The sequence below is a fragment of the Pelmatolapia mariae genome, linkage group LG3_W (genome assembly GCF_036321145.2).
Source record: "Pelmatolapia mariae isolate MD_Pm_ZW linkage group LG3_W, Pm_UMD_F_2, whole genome shotgun sequence".
In the NCBI taxonomy this organism is placed as follows: Eukaryota; Metazoa; Chordata; class Actinopteri; order Cichliformes; family Cichlidae; genus Pelmatolapia; species Pelmatolapia mariae.
In genome coordinates, this window is record NC_086229.1 from 15,955,725 (window position 1) to 15,980,258 (window position 24,534).

A 24,534-nucleotide genomic window follows, 5' to 3' on the forward strand; every position below is an offset into this window, starting at 1 on the left:
TTTGTAATATTTTTAAATTTTTCTTCCTTCATTTAATATTTCTGTCATGTTGTTTTTGTTGTTGTATTTAGTTTTTTTATCTGTGTGTACTTTTTTAGTCTGGATGAAAGTTGGATGTAGCTAGCTGTGATGTGTGGTGCATTAAATAGTTGGTGTTTATTCTACTTTTCACTTTTGGAACCTTTGGAAGTGACGTCACCTTTGGTTGCCATGGAAACAATCCGTGCATCTCTCAGAGCTCTGTGAACTTTATGATGATGACCATTAATCAAACTTCATTCACATATAGACTATAAGAAAAAATAAGCTTTCATCATCTGTTTCATTTGTAAGTGACGGTCAGTCGTAGTTCTAATGAATCAAAGGATGTTCACAGTGTTTTGTACTTATTTTAGTTTTATTTAACATTTAGTTCATGTTTCAGCTCCAGCTGTTTAAACACTGAACAACCTTAAGGTGAAAAGTATCTAACTGGGTTTTCTTCCTATATTATGTATATGTTGAATTTCATTCATGTACCTGATTGATGAGCCCTTCATGTCAGTGTTGTTTTATGACAGTATTTGGATCATTTTCTCTAACCTGTGAAACTTTATGTGTGTGAGAGCTGATTCACTGATGGAGGAATTTGTGAAAGAAGAGCTGAAAGAAATGCTGACACAGGCAGAGTTGAGTCCCTTTAAACTGACACGTTAGATAATGAGGAGACATGGCATTCCAAGAAAGCTGAATATAAACCTGCAGGGGAATACTGTGTGTTGGTAGTCATGTTTCCTCATTATCACAATAAAATTTTAGATACATCCATAAAATTTAAGCTTTTTTTTGGTTTGTTTTTTTTAATCAGTTTTAAATATTGATTTAATAAAAACAGTTTTTATGTTGTTGTCACCACTGAACATTAATGTATGACTTTTCCCTCATTTATTTAAGTGAAAGCTTCCAAATTTTTTTTTATTTATTTTTTCTTGGCGAAGGCAGTCACACTTTTCTCCTCCCCCTTCCCTTATCTTCCCTGCTTAGCGTCTTGTGTCCTTGTCTAGTCTCGTGTATTTTCTCACTTTTTCCCTGGAACACTCTCTCACAGTCTGTTCTCTAAAACCTAAAAGACAAATTATGGATTTGATCAACTGGCCCCTGAATGCAATTGACACCCTCTTCTCAATGAGAAGCCTGGGCTCGGGTGAGCCTGACTGTAAGACATTGAAGACACCTTTTCGGAACCATGATTACAGGGTTCTTGCTGATCGGCACTGGCTTAGCCCTGGCTTATCGAAAAATAAAGAAAGCAGAAACGGCTGTTCAAACCCCCTCAAGGCTGCCCACTATGTTGATTGGAACAATGGAGCGAGCTGTGGCTTCTCAGAATGGGTTCATTCTACGCAGCACGGATGACATCTTGGAGAAGCTTGTGGCTGCTGTGAGTACTGAGACCGACAACATCTGACAACATCTCAGAGAGGCTCACGGCTGTCGTGAACACTCATGCTCTATGATCACACTGGATAACATCTCGGTATGGATGGATGACATCGTGGAGAGGCTAACAGCTGTCCAACGGGAATGCTGGAACATCTTTGAAAGTCACATGAGTTGTTTGCACTAAAGTGAAAACCGCCATCACTTCATTTAACACAAATTTAATCCCACATGTGTGAAGGAAAAACAAAACACTTTTTTGAAAAGTCTGTAACAAAACCATCAAATCTGATAAAGGTTATTTAAATGCTGCAAAAGAAGAATGGATTGGAATAAAAAAATACATATGCTAACCTTAATTACTGGGGAAAATGATGAATGATGCTCATAGTGAGTAAAAAGTAAACTGAGTGCAATTTATGGACAGAGATTCACTTTTAATGTGAATGTATAATATAATACAGATACATAAAAAATGATCCCAAAACAGAATAAATTATTACAAAATATGAATAAAAACTATAAAAATGGAGGCACCTTTGCCTGTGGTAGAATGTATACAATGTATGAAAAAATCTTTACTGCAGACACTAATTTTACTAATTCAATAAGACTAATTTTGTGTTGTCAGATTTATGAGTTTCATGCTTTCATCGTGGTACTTGAGAGCTTGACATTTTCTCACACTGTAAAAAGTTTGAGAAACACTGATAAGTGTGTGTGTGCTTTTAGAAAACATTTAAAGCTGCAGTACAGAATCTTTGAAACAAGCTTAAAACATTTTTAGAATATAAACAGAGCATCTGCTTCTCTTCACAGCTCCTCACTCCTGACTTCAATACTTGAAATGTGCAATTCACTTGTATTTTCACTTGTATTTTATTTTTATTTTTTGTTCCTATTTATTCTATTTATCCCCTTCGTATAATTTATTTATATATGTCTCTGTATTTATATGTGTGTATATATAATATTCTGCTCACGCTCTGTAACTTCTGTCGGTGCTGTGCTTTTGGAAACCGAATTTCCCAGAGGAACCCACCCGAGGGATTAATAAAGTTTTATCTTATTTTATTTTATCTTATTACTCCACCAGGGCACCGTTTGGCTCTTTCTGATAGTGAGCAAATGCGATGTAGGTACTCCGGCAGTCATACACACAACTGGACGGTCCAAAAGTTGGCCTACCTATTACTGGCTGAGGTTTTAGTAGAGTTGTGGCTGAACCACATACATAAATATTATTAATTTTAATCTCCCCATTACCATTGGTTATTAATTGATCAATGATAATGTTGTATTGGAATGTTGAGCGTCAAAAATGTTTCAACCCAGTTTGTTTTGCAGATCCTGTAAAGCAGCTTTAACACAGGGAGAGAAAAACTTCCAGATTGTGTGATTAAAATCAGGTTTTTTCTCTTTGTCAGTTTAACACTTTCTGTTGCCTGTCACTGTTCCCCTTCTGTTTTCTTACCTGGTTCTTCCTGACTTTTAACTTTCTCCCCACGTTACCCTCTTTCCTCTCTCCCTCTTTGGACTGACAATCATACACAAATAAATTGTATTCAATTAGATGAAAAATGACATTAATATGAAAAAAATATTATTAAGATCACTAACAAAGTCCTGTCTCAGTGTACTTTCAACCAAAAGGCAAATAACCAAACCACATGAACATCTAATAAAAGATATAAATATTGAAACACTGATCCAACGTTATTTTTGATTGACGGATCATTTGATTTTACACTTTTACCTGAATGTGGCTCTCTTTTTTTTTAAAAAAAAAGATCAACTTCCTAACATCCATTATGAACCTGACTGTCTCTCTGTACACACACACACACACACACACACACACACACACACACACACACACACACACACACACACCAGGAGTTATAAGGTTAATGGGCATTCAGTCAGTTAGCTAGTTAGTATCCATTTCAAACAGGACAGTGGTAACAGCAGTAGCTACGGACAATTATAAGTTTTAGATTTTAAGTAGGCTGTATACATTTCAATGGGAGCAACAGGACGGTCATATATCACTGATTTTACTACAGAGCAGGACGGATTGTAGGGTAGCAAACATCGTCAGAAAACAAGTTTTCCACACTGCAGGATACCTGGTGTGATGTTCTTCGGGGCTTTTTGATATACATAATAATATACAGTAAATACATAATACATAATATATATATACATAATATACAGTCTGACGTTATCTCGGTCTAAATGGAGAACAGAAAGGATAAAGAGGCAGAATGATGTGTAGCTGGGAAGAGGAAAAGAAGATAAACCAGTAGAGCAAGTTAACTTGAAACCATGACATGTTTCCATTTTGGGCGGGGGGGTTAAATCGCCCCCTAACTCATTTCCTGCATCTGTACTTGCATCCTGCCAACAAGTCCACTTTTCTCACCACACAACACTGACATTCGATTTCTTGTAAGCCCAACAAGTTTGTCCCAGGGCAGTTTCATGGCGGTTACACTTTGACATACGTTTCTCCTCAGGCTCACATTTGCCAAAATCTGCGTTTTGTCTGGACACAAGACGTCGCACACCTTCATCATGCAGCTTTTCAGAAACTCTCCCTCGGTAACCGATATATATTTTTAAATATATATCGTGATAAATATTTTGGGCCATATTGCCCTGCTCTACTACATATGAGCATACTTTACATAACTGTGTATGAATGATGATCAAGAGACAAACTTTGAAGATGCAGAGCATGATGTCGCATCATCAGACTGTAAACAAACATCCACCAGGCTTCTTTGTTGGCAGAGGTGATGATTCTCCCATCAGGGATCAGTAGAGTGTATTAACCTGTGGTATAAGCAGCAGTCAGTGAAATATTACTGTTTCAGATAAGAAATCTAGCACATGAAAGCCAGGGTGGGAGGGATCTCTGCAAACTGACTCACCTCTGCAACTGTGAGGCTCAACAAAGATCTGACTCTGCAGTCACAGACAAACAAAAAACTCCAGCTGGGAGATAGAAAACGCTGTCTGGGTCTTGCTGCATGTTGCTGGTCAGAGTCCCAAACTATTTTTATCACTTTGGTGTATCTCAACATTCAGTTATGCAGACATTTGTGTTCTTAAAAGCAATTCTTTGTTTTGCGGGCGGATTGGAAGCCGTTTTGCTTCACAGTGCACCTTAACAAAGAGGGGATGCTTTTTATTTACATCTAGTCAAACGTGTTGGTAATAGTGTTTTAATCACACTAATTTTATAATTCTGACAATATCTCAGCTTGCAGCGATGCATGCATTTTATTTTAAAAACGGCACAAGTGGGAATTTCTTCTGAATGGGTAATGTCAGCTTGTTCACAAGTGTTTCATTTAATCAAACCACTAGTTTTAATTTAACTAGTTTTTACGCATCTACTGGGGTTTCTTTCACGGGTTGATGAAATTATTTTATCCGGGATTTCGGAATTTTGAACTAAGAGTGAGACAGGGGCTACTACTATCTTGTTATTGTTCTCATTTTTCAGAGGGAGACATGCAAGCATGGGACCTCTCAGACTCGCCAGACTCCGAATTGCCCGAGTATTACTTTGACACCCACTGTGATGATGTGATGCTGAGGCTCAAGACATTCCGATTCATCCCCGCCACACGCCTGTTTGTACGCTCATACACAGTCGATGGGACTGGAACACAATTCAGCAGGATTGCAGAACACACCATGACTGAACTGAGATCATCACAACATATAGTGTGATGGAAATTCAGTTTCCAGTAGCACAACACCGACAAAACTTGCATGTTACAGATACACTAAGGGAAATGAGAGTAAGGATATAAGCACACAGCCCCACTCCACTGACGACCTGCTGTTGGCCAACACCCTCAACGACTCTTACTGCTGGTTTGATGAGCCATCAAGCAGCCTTGACACCTCCACCTTCCCCAACAATAGAGACACTTTGGTCCATCATCCCCCCACCTCCCCACTCCCACCAGCACAGAGCCATCACCACCATCAAAGACTTCACCCACAGGAGCCCCCTCCTCACTCCACAGCTATGAGGATTTCACACCACCTTCTCCCACTACAACCCTTCATATTCATGATGTGAGGACGCAGTTTGACCCTTTAGACCTACTAAAGAACCCAGTCCGCCTGAGCTTATCTTTATATTTTTACATGTTGTAGTGCCATTTCTGGGAGTATATTAAGTTGCTATACATCAATACAACCATTATATCCCAAATTCTAATCATATATATGCATTAAGTCATTAGTAACTACATAAATTGCAACAGTGGTATTTTTACACAAATTTCTAGTTAAAGTAATTTCAGAGGTTCATCCCTCAAAATTGTAAATGTAAAAAAGTTGCATAAAACAGTTTCCAAATTAATTTTGAGTGTCTTCATAGTTTTATTTTTGAGATGCACCAATTTGTATATACTGCAGCCACCAACTTTGAAATTCTCATTTACATGACTTATTTAAACATTCTCCTCTTGAATGCAAAATTCTTAAAAACATCTTTTATCCTTTAAGAGTAAATAAATCTGAAAGCTGTTCCATCCTAAAAGAGTACAACAATGTGTAGTTTATGATGTTCTAAAGGTTTCAGCATCTTTTTGAATTTGTCACATGTGTGGAAAGGTATGAGTGAGCCTTTGTATCATACTGTGAGTGATGCTCGTCAGCACACAAACCCAGAGTTTCTCTACAGGAACACAGAGAGAGTTATTCCCTGTACTGTAAGGACACATTCAGCATTGTGCAGTAAATCCAGATCATCCCAGTTAAATGATTACATGGATGTGAGTGTGGTCGTCAGAGCAGCACTGATCAGTGTCAGGTTATAATGACCAAGGTGTTCACAAACACTAAGTTTGAGTGTGTGCAGTGAGACTTCAGTCAAAGCATTTAACTGAGGTGTGAAAAATAAGCTGAACTCTACAGCTTGTTGTGGTCCCCTGTGGCTTGACAGCCTTCCAGCTGTTCTCCAGCATTTTCATTTACAGTCATAAAATATCTCCACATGTTGCTCCTCTTTCTCTCTCTCTGCAGTCCAAATGCGTCTTCTGAGCGCATCTGAGTCACGTGACGGCACAGTAACAAATCCCAGGAGGGCAGGAAGAAGGGGGCGGAGCAAAGTGCGTCTGCCGCATAAGAAGAGGTGTTCACACAGACAGAGCTGCTTTTTCATCCACAGCGAGTAAATAGTGAACCTCCAGGAGAGAAACAAACTAAAGTATCGATCATATACCACTACCAACGTTTGGATCGATATCTGCATCGATCTGCACACCCTTGTCTCCTGGATCGTAGCTGAGATCAGCGTGAACCACGTGGGTCTCTGCTCCCTGACCTGTTTCCTGTTTGGAAAGAGTTCCAGCTTCATCACGGAGTTTCTCTCGGTTTGTGGGCTCATCTAAAGGTAAGCACCGAGCTAACTTCAACACTAGATTTACTAACCCTGCGTAAATGTGCAGAAATCCCTTGAAACCAACACCTACTAGAATTACTGACTTTTTTATTTTCTGGTGCAAGTCCCGAGGTGTTAATCACCCCTGCTGAGATTTGTACAGGTCATATGCTCGATTCACATCCTGCTTTTGTTGTGCAAACCACCCATTGTCTTTGAGGCCTGGCACATTTGCTTTTGCACACACATACAAACAATCTGGAGACATAAATATTGACACGTGTAGGGCTGGGCTGTATCATACCGTTCACGGTAATACCGGTGTAATTTTAGGCAACGATAGGAAAATGAAATATTGCGATAGAATATGGGTAAAACGCGCATGCGCAGTGCATATGTTTACATAAGCACATGGCGGCCCGTTAAATGAAACAGATGAACCAGAACTGGTTTGTAAAAATGCTGCAACTTCAGTGGTGTGGAACTAGTTTGACTTTCGTCCGTCAGATGCACAACAAAGCTCTCATTTTTGGTAGCGCATGCTAGCAGGCCGTCGTTATTACCGTGTTTTTGGAAAATACTGCGCACTTAAAATCAATCCTTTGATTTTTCTGAAAATCGACAGTGCCCCTTATAATCCTGCGTGCCTTATGTAACTCTGGTTGTGTTTACTGACCTCGAAACGATTTTATGTACACGGTGCTCAAATCTGTCAAATGTTTCAGTACGACTTTGCTCAGCTACGAAGCCGCACCGCTTGATGGTAGTGGTGTGCGATAGTGCATATTTTGGTATCGATCCGATACCAATACAGATACGATACTTTTCAATAAATAGGGTGGATGCCTCAGTGAATTACTAAATCGCAATTAATTTTCATGACCTTAAGTGTTTTTTGTGATGTTTCCTTTGGTGTTATTAATTAGTTAAAACCCAGGACATAATTAGGAGAAAGAATTTATTTATAATTAAATAAAAAATGTTTTATTATTGTGGCGGCTCGTGGTCTGCGATGCCGCTGCAGATGAGATGGGCTCACCTTCACTGCCTCTACAATGATGCCTCGCTGCCTTAAAACCTGTGCGCTGCTCGTGCTTTTGTTGTTTTTGGTGTTGATGTGTACAGCTGGCAGCAGGAGGGCTGCAGCCGTTGAATGTAGGCTTCTGCTACAGCAACCGCGTGATCACTGTAAGTAGGGCTGCATGATTATTCATTAGAAAATCGTGATCTCATTTCCAAATGACTACGAGTTTTTAAAAAAAAGAAGAAGAAAAAAAGACGACGACGATTGTACTGCATTTTGATCCGGGACATAATCTGCATGAAAACAAGCGCTCACTCTTCCTGCTCAACAAATGACAAGGGCGGAGCCTTATACCACATGATACAGAAGCCACCTGGCTGCTAAAAATGGCAGGAAAAACCAACGGAGAGCACGTGAGAGATGATGAGAAAGTGACAGGAGAAAATCCGTCCTGGTCAACCACCCAAACATCAATAACGGGAACCTTATACAGCGCTTCCCCATACCCGTCGAACTCCCGCAGGCACAAAGAAATTACTGAGGCTATCACTTATCACCTGACCAAAGATATGGCTCCCTTCAACACTGCAAAACGAGGGATTTAGGAAAATGATCAATGCCCTAGACCAGGGGTCTGCAACCTGTGGCCTTATATAGTCCTTATATTCTGGCTCCAATGGTTTGGGAAAATAAATTAGAAGTATTTAGCTGAAGTGTATTTTATTTATGTTAGTTCTTATTAACTTGTAGTTCTAAATTGGAAGATCATTGTGATATTGAAATAAAAAAATATAATATAAAAAATTATATTCTATTATTTTTTCATCGCTCAAAATAAGCGTCACCCTCGCGGAAGCCGGTATACCCGCCAAATTGACGTGCATTTATTGAGACTTTCAGCCCCAGTTAGGCCAATTATGGATCTTTGGATCCACATTATGGTAGCATCTCCACCGTGAACTCTGTTAACCCTTTGACTACCTGCTCAACCATTTGGTTGAGCATATACATTTGTTTGTTTGATTGTGATCATTATTGACCTAAAGTATTAGAAAATATGGACAAATAATTCTTTCATTGTATTTTTCTTGGTGAGGCAGTCAAAGGGTTTTAAAGACAAACCGCTCACGCCTCACAGATGACAGCTTACAGTCCTGCGTAAAGATGACTTCGTACAGCCCCGATTAGCACACACGGTTGCTGTACGCATACAGCCGAATGTAGCTTTGCAGCACAGCAGGACACACACCAACACAACAGCATAGATAGCACAGACGTAAATTGCAGGTCCCGCTCAGGTGCGTTCGCCTCCCTTGCAGCGGCGCTGCAGACCACGCCCCGCGGCATGGATTAACCAGGTAAAATACATGTTTAGGCAGAATTTTGCAAATATCTATTTTTAATTTTTCAGTAGCATAGTGCTTTTTTACCAATTAATTTTTAAAAGTCAGGTCAAGGCTCTAAAAGCCCAAAGGCGATATAAGGGTGGCGGCTCACAACAGTTTTTGTTTGCTACATGGATCATTTTAGTTCAGCTGGGTGTCTTTGCTTTTGTTATATTGTTTTAAGAGTTCAAAATGTGTTGATTACATAAAAAATTGTAATTTTCTCTGTAACACTTCATGGATTGAGGCAACACACCTTAGTTGTTCACACAAAGCATAAAGGTATAAAAACAATATGTACAGTGTTATCTTAATTTTAGATGTCAATAAGTATTTGCGGCTCCCAGAGTTTTCTTTTGCGATATTCTACTATCAGCATTTCATCCCTAGCTGCTCCTCTATGGCGAAGCCCTTGTTTGCCCTCACTGCTGGACAAAAGAGGAGAGGGAGAGTTAAAACAGGCATCAGTGCTGGTGTATACAGAAAACTGAGGCCCTCTGACTGGACAGATGAATGTGATGCAGCTCTGTCTAATCTGAAAGAGAAGCTGTTGAATTTTGTAGTCCTTACACATCCAGACTTTTCTTTGCCTTTCATATTGTCCATTGATGCTTCATTAGATGGGCTCGGTGCTGTATTGTTACAAATACCAGCCGGACAGCAGAAAGCCCGTCCAATTGCTTTTGCCAGTAAGACCCTGAGCAATTCACAGAAAAAGTACCCAGCCCACAGGCTAGAGTATTTGGCATTGAAATGGAGTGTGTGTGAGAAGTTCAGTCACTGGCTAAGAGGTCTTTCCTTTACAGTGTGGACAGATAACAACCCTCTCACCTACATCATGACAAAGCCAAAGCTTGATGCTTGTGAGCAGCGTTGGGTGTCCAAGCTTGCTCCTTACACATTTGATCTGAAGCACATACCTGGTACCAAGAACGTCGTAGCTGATGCTCTTAGCAGAGACCCCTTTGCAACAACAGTCAGCCATAGGCTGATCACAGAGCTGCTGAATCTGAGAGTGTCAGTTCTGAGGGAATACAAAATACATTCCGGTTGAAGGTCCAAGGTCAACGCGTGGACACACCACCTTTCCGCACCACAGGACTGCGGCCGCCCTCGTCTCAGCCTGGATGTGATGCTATGGATGTTAAGGCAATCTTGGATTGTCACAGTGAGTAGGATCTGGCTGCTGAAACAAGGGCTGTGAAACTGTTCCAGTCAGTTCAGGACCTAGTGTTGCCAGGACAGGAGTCATTTTCTGTGTCCACGATAGAGGAACTCCAGCATAGCCAGGAACTTGATCCCAGTATTTCAAGGATCTTACCATTTGTCACAAGGAGACGGCGACCTTCCAGGCGTGAAAGGGCAGGATTTGATGCGAAAGCCATGGTGTTATTTAAACAGTGGGAGAGGCTTAGGATCCAAAATGGAGTTCTCTATCGGATCACAAAGGACCCCCTGAGTAAACAAAGGAGACATCAGTTTGTTTTGCCTGAAAGTCTCAGAGCAAAGGCATTGAACGGTGTCCATGATATTGCAGGACATCAGGGGCAAGCGAAGACTTTATATCTGGCAAGACAACGGTTCTTTTGGCCGAAGATGGAGTCTGATATAAAGGAGTATGTCAAATGCTGTCAAAGATCCATCCTGGCCAAAACACCAGAACCCTCTGCTCGAGCCCCACTTGAGAGCATCAGAACCTCCGCTCCTATGGAGTTGGTGTGTTTGGATTTTTGGAGTGCAGAGGATAGTAAGCAGCGCTCAGTAGATGTTCTTGTCCTTACAGATCATTTCACTAAGCTAGCCCATGCCTTCCCTTGCACAAACCAGACTGCAAAGCAGGTGGCTAAGAAACTATGGGACATGTTTTCTGTGTGTATGGGTTTCCTGAGTGGATTCACTCTGATCAGGGACCAAATTTTGAAAGTGAGCTCTTGGCAGAACTGCTCAAGTTCTCGGGGGTCTCCAAATCCCATACTACGGCATACTATCCCATGGGAAATGGAGGGACTGAGAGGTTTAATAGGACACAACATGCTTAGGTCCTTGCCCCTCAGAGAAAAGAACAAGTGGCCTCAACAGATACAGAGTCTGACATTTGCATATAATGCAACTGTACATGAGACCACGGGTTTTGCCCCATTTCAGCTCATGTTTGGCCGCATCCCGAGGCTCCCTGTTGACGTGATGTTTAAACGGGTGCTCTGTGATCCTGTAGTTGTGGATCACAAAAGTTATGTGAAAACACTCATGTCACATCTTCATGAGGCAGCTAGGATTGCCCAGACCCATGCCATCAAGGAACAAGACAAACAGGCAAAAGGATATAACAGAAAAGTAAAGGGCACTCATTTGAACATAGGAGACAGGGTACTCATTGCAAATAAGGGCGAGAGAGGAAAGAAGAAACTTGCTGACAAGTGGGACGCAACAGTGTACACAGTCAGAGACAGAAATTTGCAGACTCACACATACAAGTTGGAAGATGACAGTGGCAACATAAAGGTGGTACATCGCAACCTGGTATTGAATATCAGCTTCCTGCCAGTAGTGACAGCTGAACTGGGTGACACTGGATCAGAGGAAGGGTCATGTGCATCAGACCAGTTAGACTCCTTGGATGAGGAGACTGCAGAGGACAGGACCAGTGCTTGGATCAACTCGGATGATGATGAGAGTCAGGAGACCCTGAGTGAGGGACTCTCGAGATTGGGTAAGTCAAGTCAGCAAGCTCCAGAGGTGTTTGCAGGGGATTTAACCCAGTGTTCCCTGGTAGGAGAGGACTGCCCAGACAGAGACACGGACTTGGACAGTTTGGTAGCAGAACCTGACTTAGACTCCCCGTCTGTGTTAGATACACTGCAGAAACTGCACTCACCCACTTGCATCCATCAGGCACAGATCGTGATGCACACACCGAGCCCCTACCAGTAGCCCCAGTGCATGTTGCTGACGCACAGATGTCTCCAACGGATGTGTGTCATGATGTGGGTCCCCAAGAACAGCCACGGGCAGGCCCGGACAATGTTGTCATGACGCGAGCCGGCCGAGTTAGTAAAAGAGTTTATTTTATTTTTATTTAACCTTTATTTAACCAGGAATGTCCCATTGAGATTAAAAACCTCTTTTTCAAGGGAGTCCTGGCCAAGAGGCAGCACATTTCCAAACAAATACATACAAACAAACAAGATTAAAAATTACACAAAACAATTACACATTATTGAGGCAGTCTGTAGGCCTTTGAGTTTAGTTTTAAAAACATTTAAGTTAATCGACTCATTGAGTCCATGGTTCAAAAGCCTTTTGGCTTTAAGCGTTTGGCGAATTCTGTTAGCAGAAGGTCTCAGTCTCTTCTTACGCTGTTTTAAGTGAACCCAGGTGTTTAGAGATATTTCGTTTTTTTGGTTCTAAGGGACAGTGTCATTATGGCACAATTAGATACATAATAAGTTTTAAGGTAATTGATGTGTGTGGACGGCTGGGAATGTGTGTGGTGTAAATTACATCACACTGATCTAAGAAAGGCTGAGGCCTGATCACCCTCACGCTCTTTCTGAACCTATCTGGTAGGTGGCTTATACAGCTGAGACTAGAACTTATAGCTCGGAGGTTTAAACCCATGCCTAGGAGCCATAAATTCTGTAGATTTGTCCCGGTATTCCAGTTAGATTGTTCACCTGACTGTTCTGGATTTTGGTGAAATCTAGGAGGGGTGGATGTAACGGGTGTATTAAAAAATAATTTATATTTCACCAAAGATCCATCTTGCAGTGTTATTTTGCTTTGTCAGTATTGGTTATGTATATGTGTTGATTTGTATATGTTTATGTTAATAGAATGTTAACTATAATGTCAGTATTATCTTTTAATTATATAGGTCTGCTTATGGTAGAATGCTGCATGTAATCATTTGTGTTTAGAAGTATGTAGTTGATAGTGTAGAATTAAAGAAATTATTTTACTGCTATTGTTCATATTACCATGGTATTAATCACATAATCTCCAAGTAGGGATAGTGCATTTAGATGAGCAAACATATTGGCAGTCTGGGAAAGACCCATTCGTAAGGAAAAGGATTTTAATCTCTTTATACATGATTGCATTTGTGCTTATTAAAGGAGCTGTGGCTCCTGGTCAAGTGAAGGTCAGGAACTCTTGGCAGACGTTATGATCAGCCAATGCATGGTGAGGATGACGGAGCTCTGAAAGGAATTGCAACACACCTGCTTACATGTCATATTTTTCAGTTATTTGATTATTCTTTATTACCTATATTCTTTAGAGTTAAGTTTTAAGAGTTAAGTCTAGTTCATATTTTTAGAAGCATCATTTGAGTGTGACATTTAGTCTAGAAATTACACGTATCGTTTCAGCTGTGTACGTGCGGGCCTTCTGTGGGTGTGAGGTGCAGAAGGGGTCATGACACCATACACAGAGCACACACACACACTCACACATACACCCATACACGAGCATAGGAGTAGAATCATTGTAGTAGGTTAGAAGTTGAGATGTGTTTTTGCTGTAACCACAAGTGTGCCGAGGCTGTCAGTTGAAACAGGAAGACGCTAAATAGGTCATCAAGATAAGAGCGAGCTTGTGGGGACAACACCTGGATGGAAACGAGACAATGTTCTTTTAAACTGTGTCAAAAGTTAACTGAACGGTTGTGGTTTTGGATTGACGTATGTTTTACTGAATCTGCCTGGCAACAGGAAAGGGGGGCTGTACCATTTCACCCCTATAAAGCCTTTGTTCTGAGTATTGTCAGGAGTTCAATGCTGAATCTGCTCAGTGTTGAACTCCATGCATGTAACCAATAAATCTTCGCTTTGATCATACCTCGTGGACCAGAGTTGTTATTTGTTTGAGAGCCCTCCGTACTCCTTTCTCCAATATTGAATCTTAACATTAGTATCCTGGAAGAATGTCTCATCCTAGGAAGCTTGTGTGATTCCAGAGTGTTCTGGTTTTCACACCCACATCCTGGGAGCATGGGAGAGGTCGTACCTTCTTTTATTGTTTTATGGCAGGATAAACGTATCTATGTCTGTTTTACTCTAAATGCATTTTGTTTAGATGAACTGCTGGACTTCCAGGCCAGCAGTTTAGGAAGTCGGTTATGGACACACACACACACACACACCTAAACATCCACATTCCAATGTAAAGAACAAACACCCACTGATGTATAAATAAAGAACAGGGCAATGGCACGGCGCGAGTCTCAGAGCCCGCACCTCTGTGCGAGTTCTGTGGCTGCCCTTGCTTCCAAGTAACTAACTGCAGTGTGTTTCTCCTCCCTGATTCTCAACTGAAGAAGTGTTTTAGAATAAATCTCTTGACAGTTTATTTTCTGTATTTATATTTTGGGAGCTTTTATTTTGTTTGTGTGACCTTTGACTTCCCACGAAGTCACTTCCTGTAGCTGCGCGCTATTTTCCTCAGTCGCCTAGAGGTCCCGCTGAGGAGAGGTGAGCGTACACTAGTGTTCTCAGTAACAGAGTTAATAAACACAGTTAAAGTAACTAAAAGTAATTCAAACACTGCTTGTTCCCTTTGTACATTTTGTCTCACAGTTCTGTTAGATGTTTTAGTGTGAATTATTGTTTCTCTGTCGAGTACAGCACTTTATTGTAACATGCTAGTTAGCCATTTTCAGATGAGAGCACATAAGCATGCAGGTGGCTTCTCATGTGGTCTGCTATCCTTCTCTCTCCCTTAAAGGTGTACATGCAGAAGTCCAGTAAAGTGAAGTCGCTGTACTGTTTTATTTTTATTATAAACAGGTATGTGAGCTCCCTCTTTTATTTTTGTGTCATGTGTACTGGTTAAATCTTTTGTTTGTGATTCATGTTCACTGTTTCAACTTACTGTTAGATATATGTAACTAAAAAAATATGTAAAATTGACACTGGTAAATGAAGTCTCCCTAAACTATAATTTTGTTGTTGAGGTAACTGTCACTATATGGTCACGATGCAGTGCATTTTCATTTGTTACATATGATTATAAATACATTTTAGCAGTATTATTTGTTAATTGGATTTGTTGTGATGTTGCACCTCAGTCGCCTAGAGGTCCCGCTGAGGAGAGGTGTTTATGCAGAAGTCCAGTAAAGTGAAGTCGCTGTACTGTTCTATTTTTATTTTCAACAGACAGTTCAGAGAGAATAAATCCGCCCAGCTGGCAAAGTGAGAGCTGACTCCTCTGGTCATTCGCACAACACAACGCAGAGAGCTAGCGGCACTCATAGTTTAAGGCCAGACCGGCTACATATATATAAATACACATACATACATACATACATACATACATATATGACGGTGCAGTTACTGCAGCGTCACTTACAGAGATCTCAACTAGGAAGCACACATCACAATACTTTTGTATATTAAAGTCCAGCCTCACAATACGTAAGCAGATATCATAATATGCGTCAGTTACTTGATTTCTATAACACTTAAAAACCGTCCTCACCATCTCACACTCTGTGTTTCCTGCTGTTTTTTCTCCTCGTACACGTCTCTGAAACATCCAGAGTACATTCTGTGCTAATCTCACTGAGCAGGCGTACAGGCACAGCCAAATGTCTCTAATCTTTGCCCTAGAAACAAGTCTAATATTTATCTGTGTTTGTTAGCGTGTTTGCATTGACCCTCAAAAGACTGAATGCCAACTCTCATGAGCACATTTGCAATGTGTGTATGAAAATAAGTATAAATACTTATTTAATAGAAGCTCACAAAATACCACTAATAAAAGGCCGGTTAGAATAATGTATTTCCCACAAATCACTGCCTCTGTTTGTATCTCTGTCACTGCAGGACCAACGTGGATCGAGAAGTCAGCGCTCTCAGGAGGCCGACAATTTAGTTGAAGAAAGAAGTGGAAGAAAAAAATACAACCGTGACGAGTTTGGGAAAGATTTCACTGTGAAAGCTTCCCTAAAAATGCATCAGGTCATCCACACCGGAGAGAGACCGTTCAGCTGTGGAGACTGTGGAAAATCTTTTACCAGGTCTGGAAGCTTAAAAAGACACCAACTCATCCACACTGGAGAGAGACCGTTCAGCTGTGGAGACTGTGGAAAGTCTTTTACCACGTCTGGACACTTAAAAACACACCAACTCATCCACACTGGAGAGAGACCGTTCAGCTGTGGAGACTGTGGAAAGTCTTTTACCGAGTCTGGAAACTTAAAAACACACCAACTCATCCACAGTGGGGAGAGACCGTTCAGCTGTGACGAGTGTGGAAAGTCTTTTACCGAGTCTGGAAACTTAAAAACACACCAACTCATCCACACTGGAGAGAGACCGTTCAGCTGTGGAGACTGTGGAAAGTCTTTTACGCAGTCTGGACACTTAAAAAGACACCAACTGATCCACAGTGGAGAGAGACCGTTCAGCTGTGATGAGTGTGGAAAGTCTTTTACCGAGTCTGGAAGCTTAAAAAGACACCAACTAATCCACACTGGAGAGAGACCGTTCAGCTGTGGAGACTGTGGAAAGTCTTTTACCGAGTCTGGAAACTTAAAAACACACCAACTGATCCACAGTGGAGAGAGACCGTTCAGCTGTGACGAGTGTGGAAAGTCTTTTGCCCTCTCTGGAAGCTTAAAAACACACAAACTCATCCACACTGGAGAGAGACCGTTAAACTGTGGAGACTGTGGAAAGTCTTTTACCGAGTCTGGAAGCTTAAAAACACACAAACTTATCCACACTGGAGAGAGACCGTTCAGCTGTGGAGACTGTGGAAAGTCTTTTACGCAGTCTGGACACTTAAAAAGACACCAACTAATCCACAGTGGAGAGAGACCGTTCAGCTGTGACGAGTGTGGAAAGTCTTTTATGAGCATTTCACACTTAAAATCACATCAACTCATCCACAGTGGAGTTAAAGCGTACACCTGTGATCAGTGTGGCAGAGCTTTTACTCACAGTAACAACTTACAGAGTCATCTAGTTACCCACTCTGGAATTAAGGCGTACAGCTGTGACATTTGTGGAAAAACTTTCAGCCGGATAGGGAGCCGAAATACACACCTACGCATTCACACCGGACATGATGTGTACAGCTGTGATCAGTGTGGTAAACAGTTTACTACAAACACACAGTTACGACGTCACATGTTTACCCACACTGAGGAACGACCTTATAAATGTGACCTGTGTGAGAAGACTTTTAAATCTCCACATTACCTGAAAGCACACCAACAGATCCACACCAGAAAGACTCTACAAGTGCAGTTACTGTGAGGTATGTATTTATATTTTTATCTTGTCAGCCCGACTGTTTGAAACAGCTCTGCTCATCAAAGTGTGTTAGCATGTTAGCAATTCTACTGGCAGCTCTGAATGATTATTCAGACTCTAATCACAGGTTTTTAGGGATAGAGTTTGAGAATTGTGTTATTGTTATTGTAGCATTAAACTAGTATTACTTTAATGTTTTTACTTTTATCGTTTTTATAGCACATTAAATTGAGCTGAGTGTGATAATGTAAACAGTAAAATGTAATTGGACTTTGGCAGAGATGCTCTTTATTTCAGGTGACGTTCAGGATAAAAATGTTGAAGGACTGACTTACACTGTCTTTGTGTTTTTGTTTAGAAGCAGAGCGACACAGATGGATCAAGTTCTCAACCCTGTCATCGCTGTGGGAAAGACTTTTGTTGTGACCTTTGTGGAAAAACTTGAAGTCATTGAAGGACTCTGAAAATACATCAACGTAGACACACTGGAGACAAACTGAACTACTGTAAAGAATGCGGGAGAGGCTTCACCACTTCAAAGGACTTCAAACAATATGAACTCCTTCACAGTGGCGTTAAAAAGCATGTCTGCGATCAGTGTGGGTCATCCTTCATCAGTGCACGTCAGCTTGAAAAGCATAAACGAGTCCACACATGAGAGAAACCATACAAGTGCAGACACTGTGACAAAACCTTTTCACAATCATGTGATCATACTAAGCATGAACGCAGACACATGAAAGAGAACTTCATCACGGCGCCCCCCGTGTGCGGCAGCCTGTTACAGCAGCTCTGCTCGTTCTGAGTTTCTTTTTTTCCATATCTTTTTCTTCTTGTAATTTTTTATAACGAACGTATTAGTAATTAGATAACAAATTTCCCACGTGTGGGACTAATAAAGGTTATCTTATCTTATCTGTGAAAGAGTTTGAGTAATCTCAGTTCATACTCCACTCAGAAACGATTCCATGTTACAAATAAACTGTTACGTCTTGATTCCTGCTTTTACGTTAATCTTGTAAACAGTACATTTGCATAACGACTGAAACCGGCCCAATGAATGAACAATGGGCTGTAAGGTCAATTTCTTCATCATTAATATGCAAATTCTTATGAGCATTGATCAACAACCACTGGTCAATGGCCATGAGTACCATTCACAGAGTAAAAATTTGCATAATGATTATGAAGTTTACTGTTACCAATGTTCAAAAACATTTACTAAATTATTCAGCTTGTTTGTGTAATTAAATCCTGCAACAATTAAACCAAAATTTTATTTGTTAAATAAAGAAATGGTTTACTGACAAACAGTTTGAGCCGTGATGTCATTTCCTGTATGTCAGAGCAAAACCTGAAGTGACCAGTGTTTAAAGTCAGAGTCAAATGTTGTGTCAATATGACCTTGTGAAAACTGCTTGGCGATGCTTCACTACGTTATCTGCTAACTGTTAGGGTGTAGAAGGACGAAACTCCCAGGGTGACCAGTGGCAGGAGCTTCCTGATGCAGAGAGTTGAGTGTGGGGGATATAAAAGAGAAGCTGAGGCATCCCAAGGTTAAAGCTGGCATAACTGAACTTTAATGTTTGATGTGTGTTTTGGCTCTCCTGCGCGCAGTAATTAATAGCTTGAACACAGCAGAGCTTGATATAAAGACCTGGCTGTAGCTGGGGGTGGCTGTAGCTCAGGAGGTAGAGTAGGTCACCTACTGATCGGAAGGTTGGAGGTTCGATCCCAGGCCAAGTATCCTTGGGCAAGATACTAACGCCAAGTTGCTCTCCGATGCATCCATCGGAGTATGAATGTGTGTGAGTGTAGTGAGAAAGCACTCAGTATAGAGGTATTGCTTGTGAGAATGGGTGTGACTGGGTGAATGTGGCGTGTTGTATAGAGTGCTTTGAGTACTCTGGGAGAGTAGAAAAGTGCTCTATAAGAATCAGTCCATTTACCATTTACCATGAGTGACCAAAGTGCCTCTATTGTTGGGGAATTCTCTATTGAGTTGTGAAAGCTGCTTGATGTCTCATCAAACCGGCAGTAAAAGTCGTTGAGGGCGTTGGCCAACAGTGGAGTGGGGCTGTGTGCTTCCTGAAGTGAAAATCTGGCATTTAGTCAGCTGTGAGCGAGTCTTTCCCAGCTGACTAATGCTTAAGAACTGCATTGACCCCATTTCATGATTTTACACTTTTACCTGAATGTGGCTCCTTTTTTTAAAAAAAAAGAAAACATCAACTTCCTAACATCCATTATGAACCTGGCTGTCTCTCTGTACACACACACACACACACACACACACACACACACACACACACACACACACACACACACACACACACAACAGGAGTTATAAGGTTAATGGGCATTCGATCAGTTAGCTAGTTAGTATCCATTTCAAACAGGACAGTGGTAACAGCAGGAGCTAAGTTTTAGATTTTAAATAGGCTGTATACATTTCAATGGGAGCAACAGGACAGTCAAATATCACTGATCTAAACGTTACACGAAGAACACACCTGAATAAAAGATATTGATATATACAAATAACATAATAATAAAATAACTGACCAGCATCCTGCAGCATCTGGAGCAGCTGTGTGGTGCTGTCATGTCAATAAGGATCAAAATCTGTGGGGATGTTTCCAGCAGGGGTTATAACCTGCAGTCAGCAGGGTGTGCCTAATAAAGTGGCAGTGTTTATGTCACAGTGCAGCACCATCAGAAAACGGTGGTTTACATCTCTGTTACAGGAAACCTGAAGAGTTAAAACACAAGAGAAGAAAATCTAAACGTTACACAAAGAACATAAAAGAACCAAACTTCATAAAAACTTCACAAATGATGCTTTAAATGAAAAATAAATCCCTGTAAATAATTCAACAGGTCACATATTAGAACCACCTTAACTAAAACTCTGTAGCCGCTCACTGTGGTTTGTCCCAGCAGCTCTTAGGAAACAAACTGCTAACTTCAGTGTTAGCACCCACTGTTAGTAAACTATGCAACACAGAGTTCAGGTTTCAGTTGTGTTAAGTTGTGAAGTTGTGATGAAAGTTTTCTTACTGACACAGGTAGGATGGTCAGGCGTCCTCTGTTCCTGCACCGTTCATGAACTGTCACTTATAAAATGCTGCCAAACATCAACTACACTCAATAACTAAACGTGTGCAGGTTAAAGTGATGGACGCCCAGATCTGCACTCCAAATAAAAACGGACTAAAGGTGTTTCCTTCAGAAACAAAGACAATATTTACAAAGATCTCACAGGTAAACTGTGAGCGATCACAGCAGCATCTCATCCTGACTAACAGCTTTTAGATGCAGGGAGAGCGTCGTGGTTCAGAGGTGCTTCAGCAGATGATGAAGGCCTTTCTGTTGCATTGTGTAGTGCTGTGGATGCCATGATGGTTGACTGGGTCTGGTTCTACTGAACTCACAAACACTTCTGAGGTATTTACACCTGAAGCCTCATTTAATGTGAGTCAGAAACAAACGGCTCACCTGTGATTAATGGATGTTTCCCTGCATTTATATTTGCACACAGTTTATTTCTTACAGCAGGAAAACTGAGCAGAATGTATGTAAGAGGTTAGAGTGAGGATGACGTCACTTAATACAGAAAATCCATGTTTGTCTGTTTTGATGATGAAGGACTTCTTTAGCTCTGTAAACAGCTACACTTGAGAGGACAGAGGTGATTTCATGGATCAATAACAATGTGTTTATCAGCTTTCATCATCGCAGTGCAGACATGACGTCAGATCTATCAAAGTGAAGGCCGTCTCTCTGATGACGTCACAGAGTCGTTCTGTCCAATAAAGGATCTCAGATCAGCTGCTGCCATCTTGTGGCCACAGTTGGTTACTGTCTCTGAAAGTTGTCTCATGTTTCCTGTTGTCCTGTTAACAAAGGCTGGAGCTCATCATGCTGAGAGGGGAGCAGCATTTTTTGGCTCTTCACACATGTTCATTATATTCTGATGATCCTGGATGGAGACAAACTACAGATAAGTGTGTTCAGCCCAACTAGTTTATCTCATTACAGCAGTTTGATGTTTCCCTTTGAATCCCCCTGAAGATACTGACAGTGAAGCACGTACATAATACTCCAGCCTTTCAACTCTGAGCTTATTTAGTTCTATTAATACACTGAAATCTCATTTGTGTCATGAAGAAAGTCTTTAATCAAACAGAATTCAAAGATCAGAAACATTTCATATATGGAGTTAAACATGAATCATTGTTTCAACAACATATTTATTGTTGTCATAAACAGACAAGAAGACAACAACAAACTGCTCCCCCCATTCAACACATGTCAGTCCATATCCCAGCAAACTAAATCATCTCCATTTACACACATCAAATAGAAACATGAATCACTTGTAATGATTAGAAACTTGATAGAATTTCAAATCTAGTTTGGGGAGTCATTCAGTGAGAAACAGTGAAATGATTTTCCATGTGAAAAGGTGGACAGCAGAAACAGAAAGAAACAGTGAGAACTAAAAGAGAAACAAAGAGCTTTGGAACAACGAGGCAGCAGGAGGACAGCTGCAGTTTAACAGCTTCAATTCACTGACAGGAAACAACATTAGAAACATCATCATCCTCAACTCATCTGCTCCACTGACACTGACACCTTCAACGGACACACCTTTGCTTTACTGTCAGCGCCAATGAATGGAAACATCCTGTGAGTGAAAGTGTGTGTGAAGGTGTGTATGTGTGTGTTAGTATCAGGATCAGAGAACGACAGCTTTCCTCTGTTCCAGTCCAGATTCACTCTGATCCTCTGGAGCTTCTGCTGGACTGAGAGAGCAGTTTCTGCTGATTGAGAACCTGCTGAGTATTTACCTTCATAGAATCCTATTCCCCATAATCCAGGCTCTATGTCTCCCTTCCTCTGCACAGACTCTGCTAACACACCCAGTGCCCACCCTGTACTGTCTCCAACTTCAACATCCCAGCTGTGAGTCCCTGACTTAAAGCCCTCAGAGCCCAGGACAGAGCAGTAATGATCAAACCTCTCTGGATTATCAGGAAGCTGCTGCTTCTCTCCTCCTCCTCTCACACTGGTCAGATCTTCAGACAGGATGAGTTTTGGATGAGCAGTGTTTGGGTCCAGAATGAGAGGAGTGTAGGAGACCATGTCCTTCATGTTGTTCCAGATGTTGAAGGTCAGGTTGCCCAGGTGTTTGGCCTGGTCTATCAGAGCTCCTGAGGGCAGCTGTGGATCATCCAGCAGGGGGCAGCGCTGGACTCTTTCCACTGCAGCCTTGTAGTTGTGCAGGAATGAGACGTCTTCAGCTCTCAGCTCCTCCTCTGTGGCTCTGACTGTGTCTGAAAGAGCTGCTATCTCTCTGCTCAGAGCCTCCATCTTCTCCTTCATCATCCCACTCTTCTGCTCCTCTTCCTCCCTCAGTGCAGCCAGCCTGGCCTCCTCTTCCTCTGCTAGAAACTGGTGAAGCTTCTTAAACTGCTCCTTAATCTGCCTCTCTGTGTGCCGGGCCTGGACCTTAATGTGTTCTGCTGTTTGATCAAACTTCACTTGAACTTCTTCACAAACCTTTAACTTCTTCTTTAAGTGCTCCAGAGTTTCCTGAAGTTCCTTCTTGTGTTGTTGTGCAGCTTCATCGATGGGTCTGAATCTGTGATTGGTGTGTCTTTCTGAGTCTCTGCAGACGAGACACACTGGCTGCTGATGGTCCAGACAGAAGAGTTTGAGTTTCTCAGAGTGCAGACTGCAGAGAGCCTCTGAAGCTCTCTGATCTCTCTCCTGTAACAACGACTCACACAGGTTCTTTAAAGCTCGGTTTAAAGGTGGTTCATACACTGATATTTCCTTACAAACTGGACACTCGTGTGTTGTTCTCTCTCTCCACCATCTCTTCAGACAGTCTTTACAGAAGCTGTGGCTACATGACAGAATAACAGGATCTCTGAAGACCTCCTGACAGATCGGACAGCAGAGATCCTCCTCTGATCTGGAAGCCATTGAGTCTGTGAGTGAAGCTGAAAACAGCAGACAGGAAGTACAGTCAGTCCTGGCTCCCCTCCCTCCTCTACTACCTTCACTGAAACTTCCTTTGAGTCGTGTTTTTGCTCAAACTCACATTCAGTGTGTGGAGCATCAGCAGCTTGAAGCAGCAGTGTTGCAGTTTTCCACTTTTCTCTCCTGTAGCTGGACTCACTCAGAGGAAGCTGCTAGTTTGGTCTGAACTCAGTCTGATCGTCTGTGCGTCTCTCTTTACTGAGGACGAAGAACTTCCTGTTTCCTGGTTTGTCACATTTGAGTGACGTGAGGGGGGAGAAAAATGTTGCTGTTTCACTTTTAACTAAGATGTGTTTCAATCCTGCCTGTAGCTCAAAAACTGTAAAACAGGTTTTGGTCTTTTCACCTCCACAGGTCACAACATGAAACCTGTTGTGAAGTTTATAAAATAAAGTGTCACTCGGTGGTGCAGCTGTTTGTCAGCTTCTATTTTAGACTTTGTTCTGGTTCTTGTTCAGGTTCCCAGCAGTGGGAGTGTAATGCAGTCACACACACACAGGTGGTGTTTAGGTGGATTCACTTTGTTACAGACAGTGGTGTTATTTCATGTAACTAAGGGTGTGTTTCACTCCAAAGTTCAGACATTAACCTGCCAGAAGTTGTAAAAGTTACTAATAAAGAGCTTTTATCTCATTTCACATGCAGGTCAGAGCATGAAAGCTGTGATGCAGCAGTTTGAGAAAAATTGCTGCTGATATAAAATATTTTTGTGGTTTTACAAAATATATAAAAGAGCAGAAAGAAAAGAAATAAGTGTAAAGAGTGCAGCAAAATGCATGTTTTAGTGTGAGTTGGTTCATCTGATCTGGTTGTTTAAAAGTCACTGCATGACACTGAGTGTTACTTTAGTGTTACTGACACTCGACTTCCGGCTAATGGCGGCTTGGAGTGAGTAGTGTTTTGGTGAGCTCCTGCACGGTAGACCTTTTTTTTATAATTACTGGGCGCTTTTTTTCTGACTCGACCCCAAGCGATATCTAATTCGTT

At 41.4% G+C, this 24,534-nt stretch overlaps 2 protein-coding genes across 2 annotated transcripts; one reads left to right on the forward strand and one right to left on the reverse strand.

The window, feature by feature from the left end:
- Window positions 1–1,225: 1,225 nt before the first annotated feature.
- LOC134620934 (zinc finger protein 883-like) lies at window positions 1,226–17,499 on the forward strand. Its single transcript, XM_063467293.2, has 5 exons — window positions 1,226–1,424; window positions 4,934–5,063; window positions 5,215–5,371; window positions 6,740–6,841; window positions 16,063–17,499. Exons 1-5 carry the CDS (start codon window positions 1,226–1,228, stop codon window positions 17,497–17,499), a joined length of 2,025 nt encoding a protein of 674 aa, XP_063323363.2.
- A 4,300-nt stretch (window positions 17,500–21,799) lies between these two features.
- On the reverse strand, window positions 21,800–23,618 carry LOC134616027 (nuclear factor 7, brain-like). Its single transcript, XM_063460802.1, has one exon. The coding sequence runs from the start codon at window positions 23,488–23,490 to the stop codon at window positions 22,105–22,107; it is 1,386 nt and encodes a 461-aa protein (XP_063316872.1). The 5' UTR covers window positions 23,491–23,618; the 3' UTR covers window positions 21,800–22,104.
- Window positions 23,619–24,534: the final 916 nt, after the last annotated feature.

Bases quoted from the DNA above. Each gene is read 5' to 3' on its own strand.
- LOC134620934 (XM_063467293.2), top strand. From the start codon at position 1,226: ATGATTACAGGGTTCTTGCTGATCGGCACTGGCTTAGCCCTGGCTTAT. The intron at 5,372-6,739 runs GTCCATCATCCC...CGTAGCTGAGAT, and splicing joins CCAACAATAGAGACACTTTG to CAGCGTGAACCACGTGGGTC. The intron at 6,842-16,062 runs GTAAGCACCGAG...CTGTCACTGCAG, and splicing joins GTTTGTGGGCTCATCTAAAG to GACCAACGTGGATCGAGAAG.
- LOC134616027 (XM_063460802.1), bottom strand. From the start codon at position 23,490: ATGGCTTCCAGATCAGAGGAGGATCTCTGCTGTCCGATCTGTCAGGAG.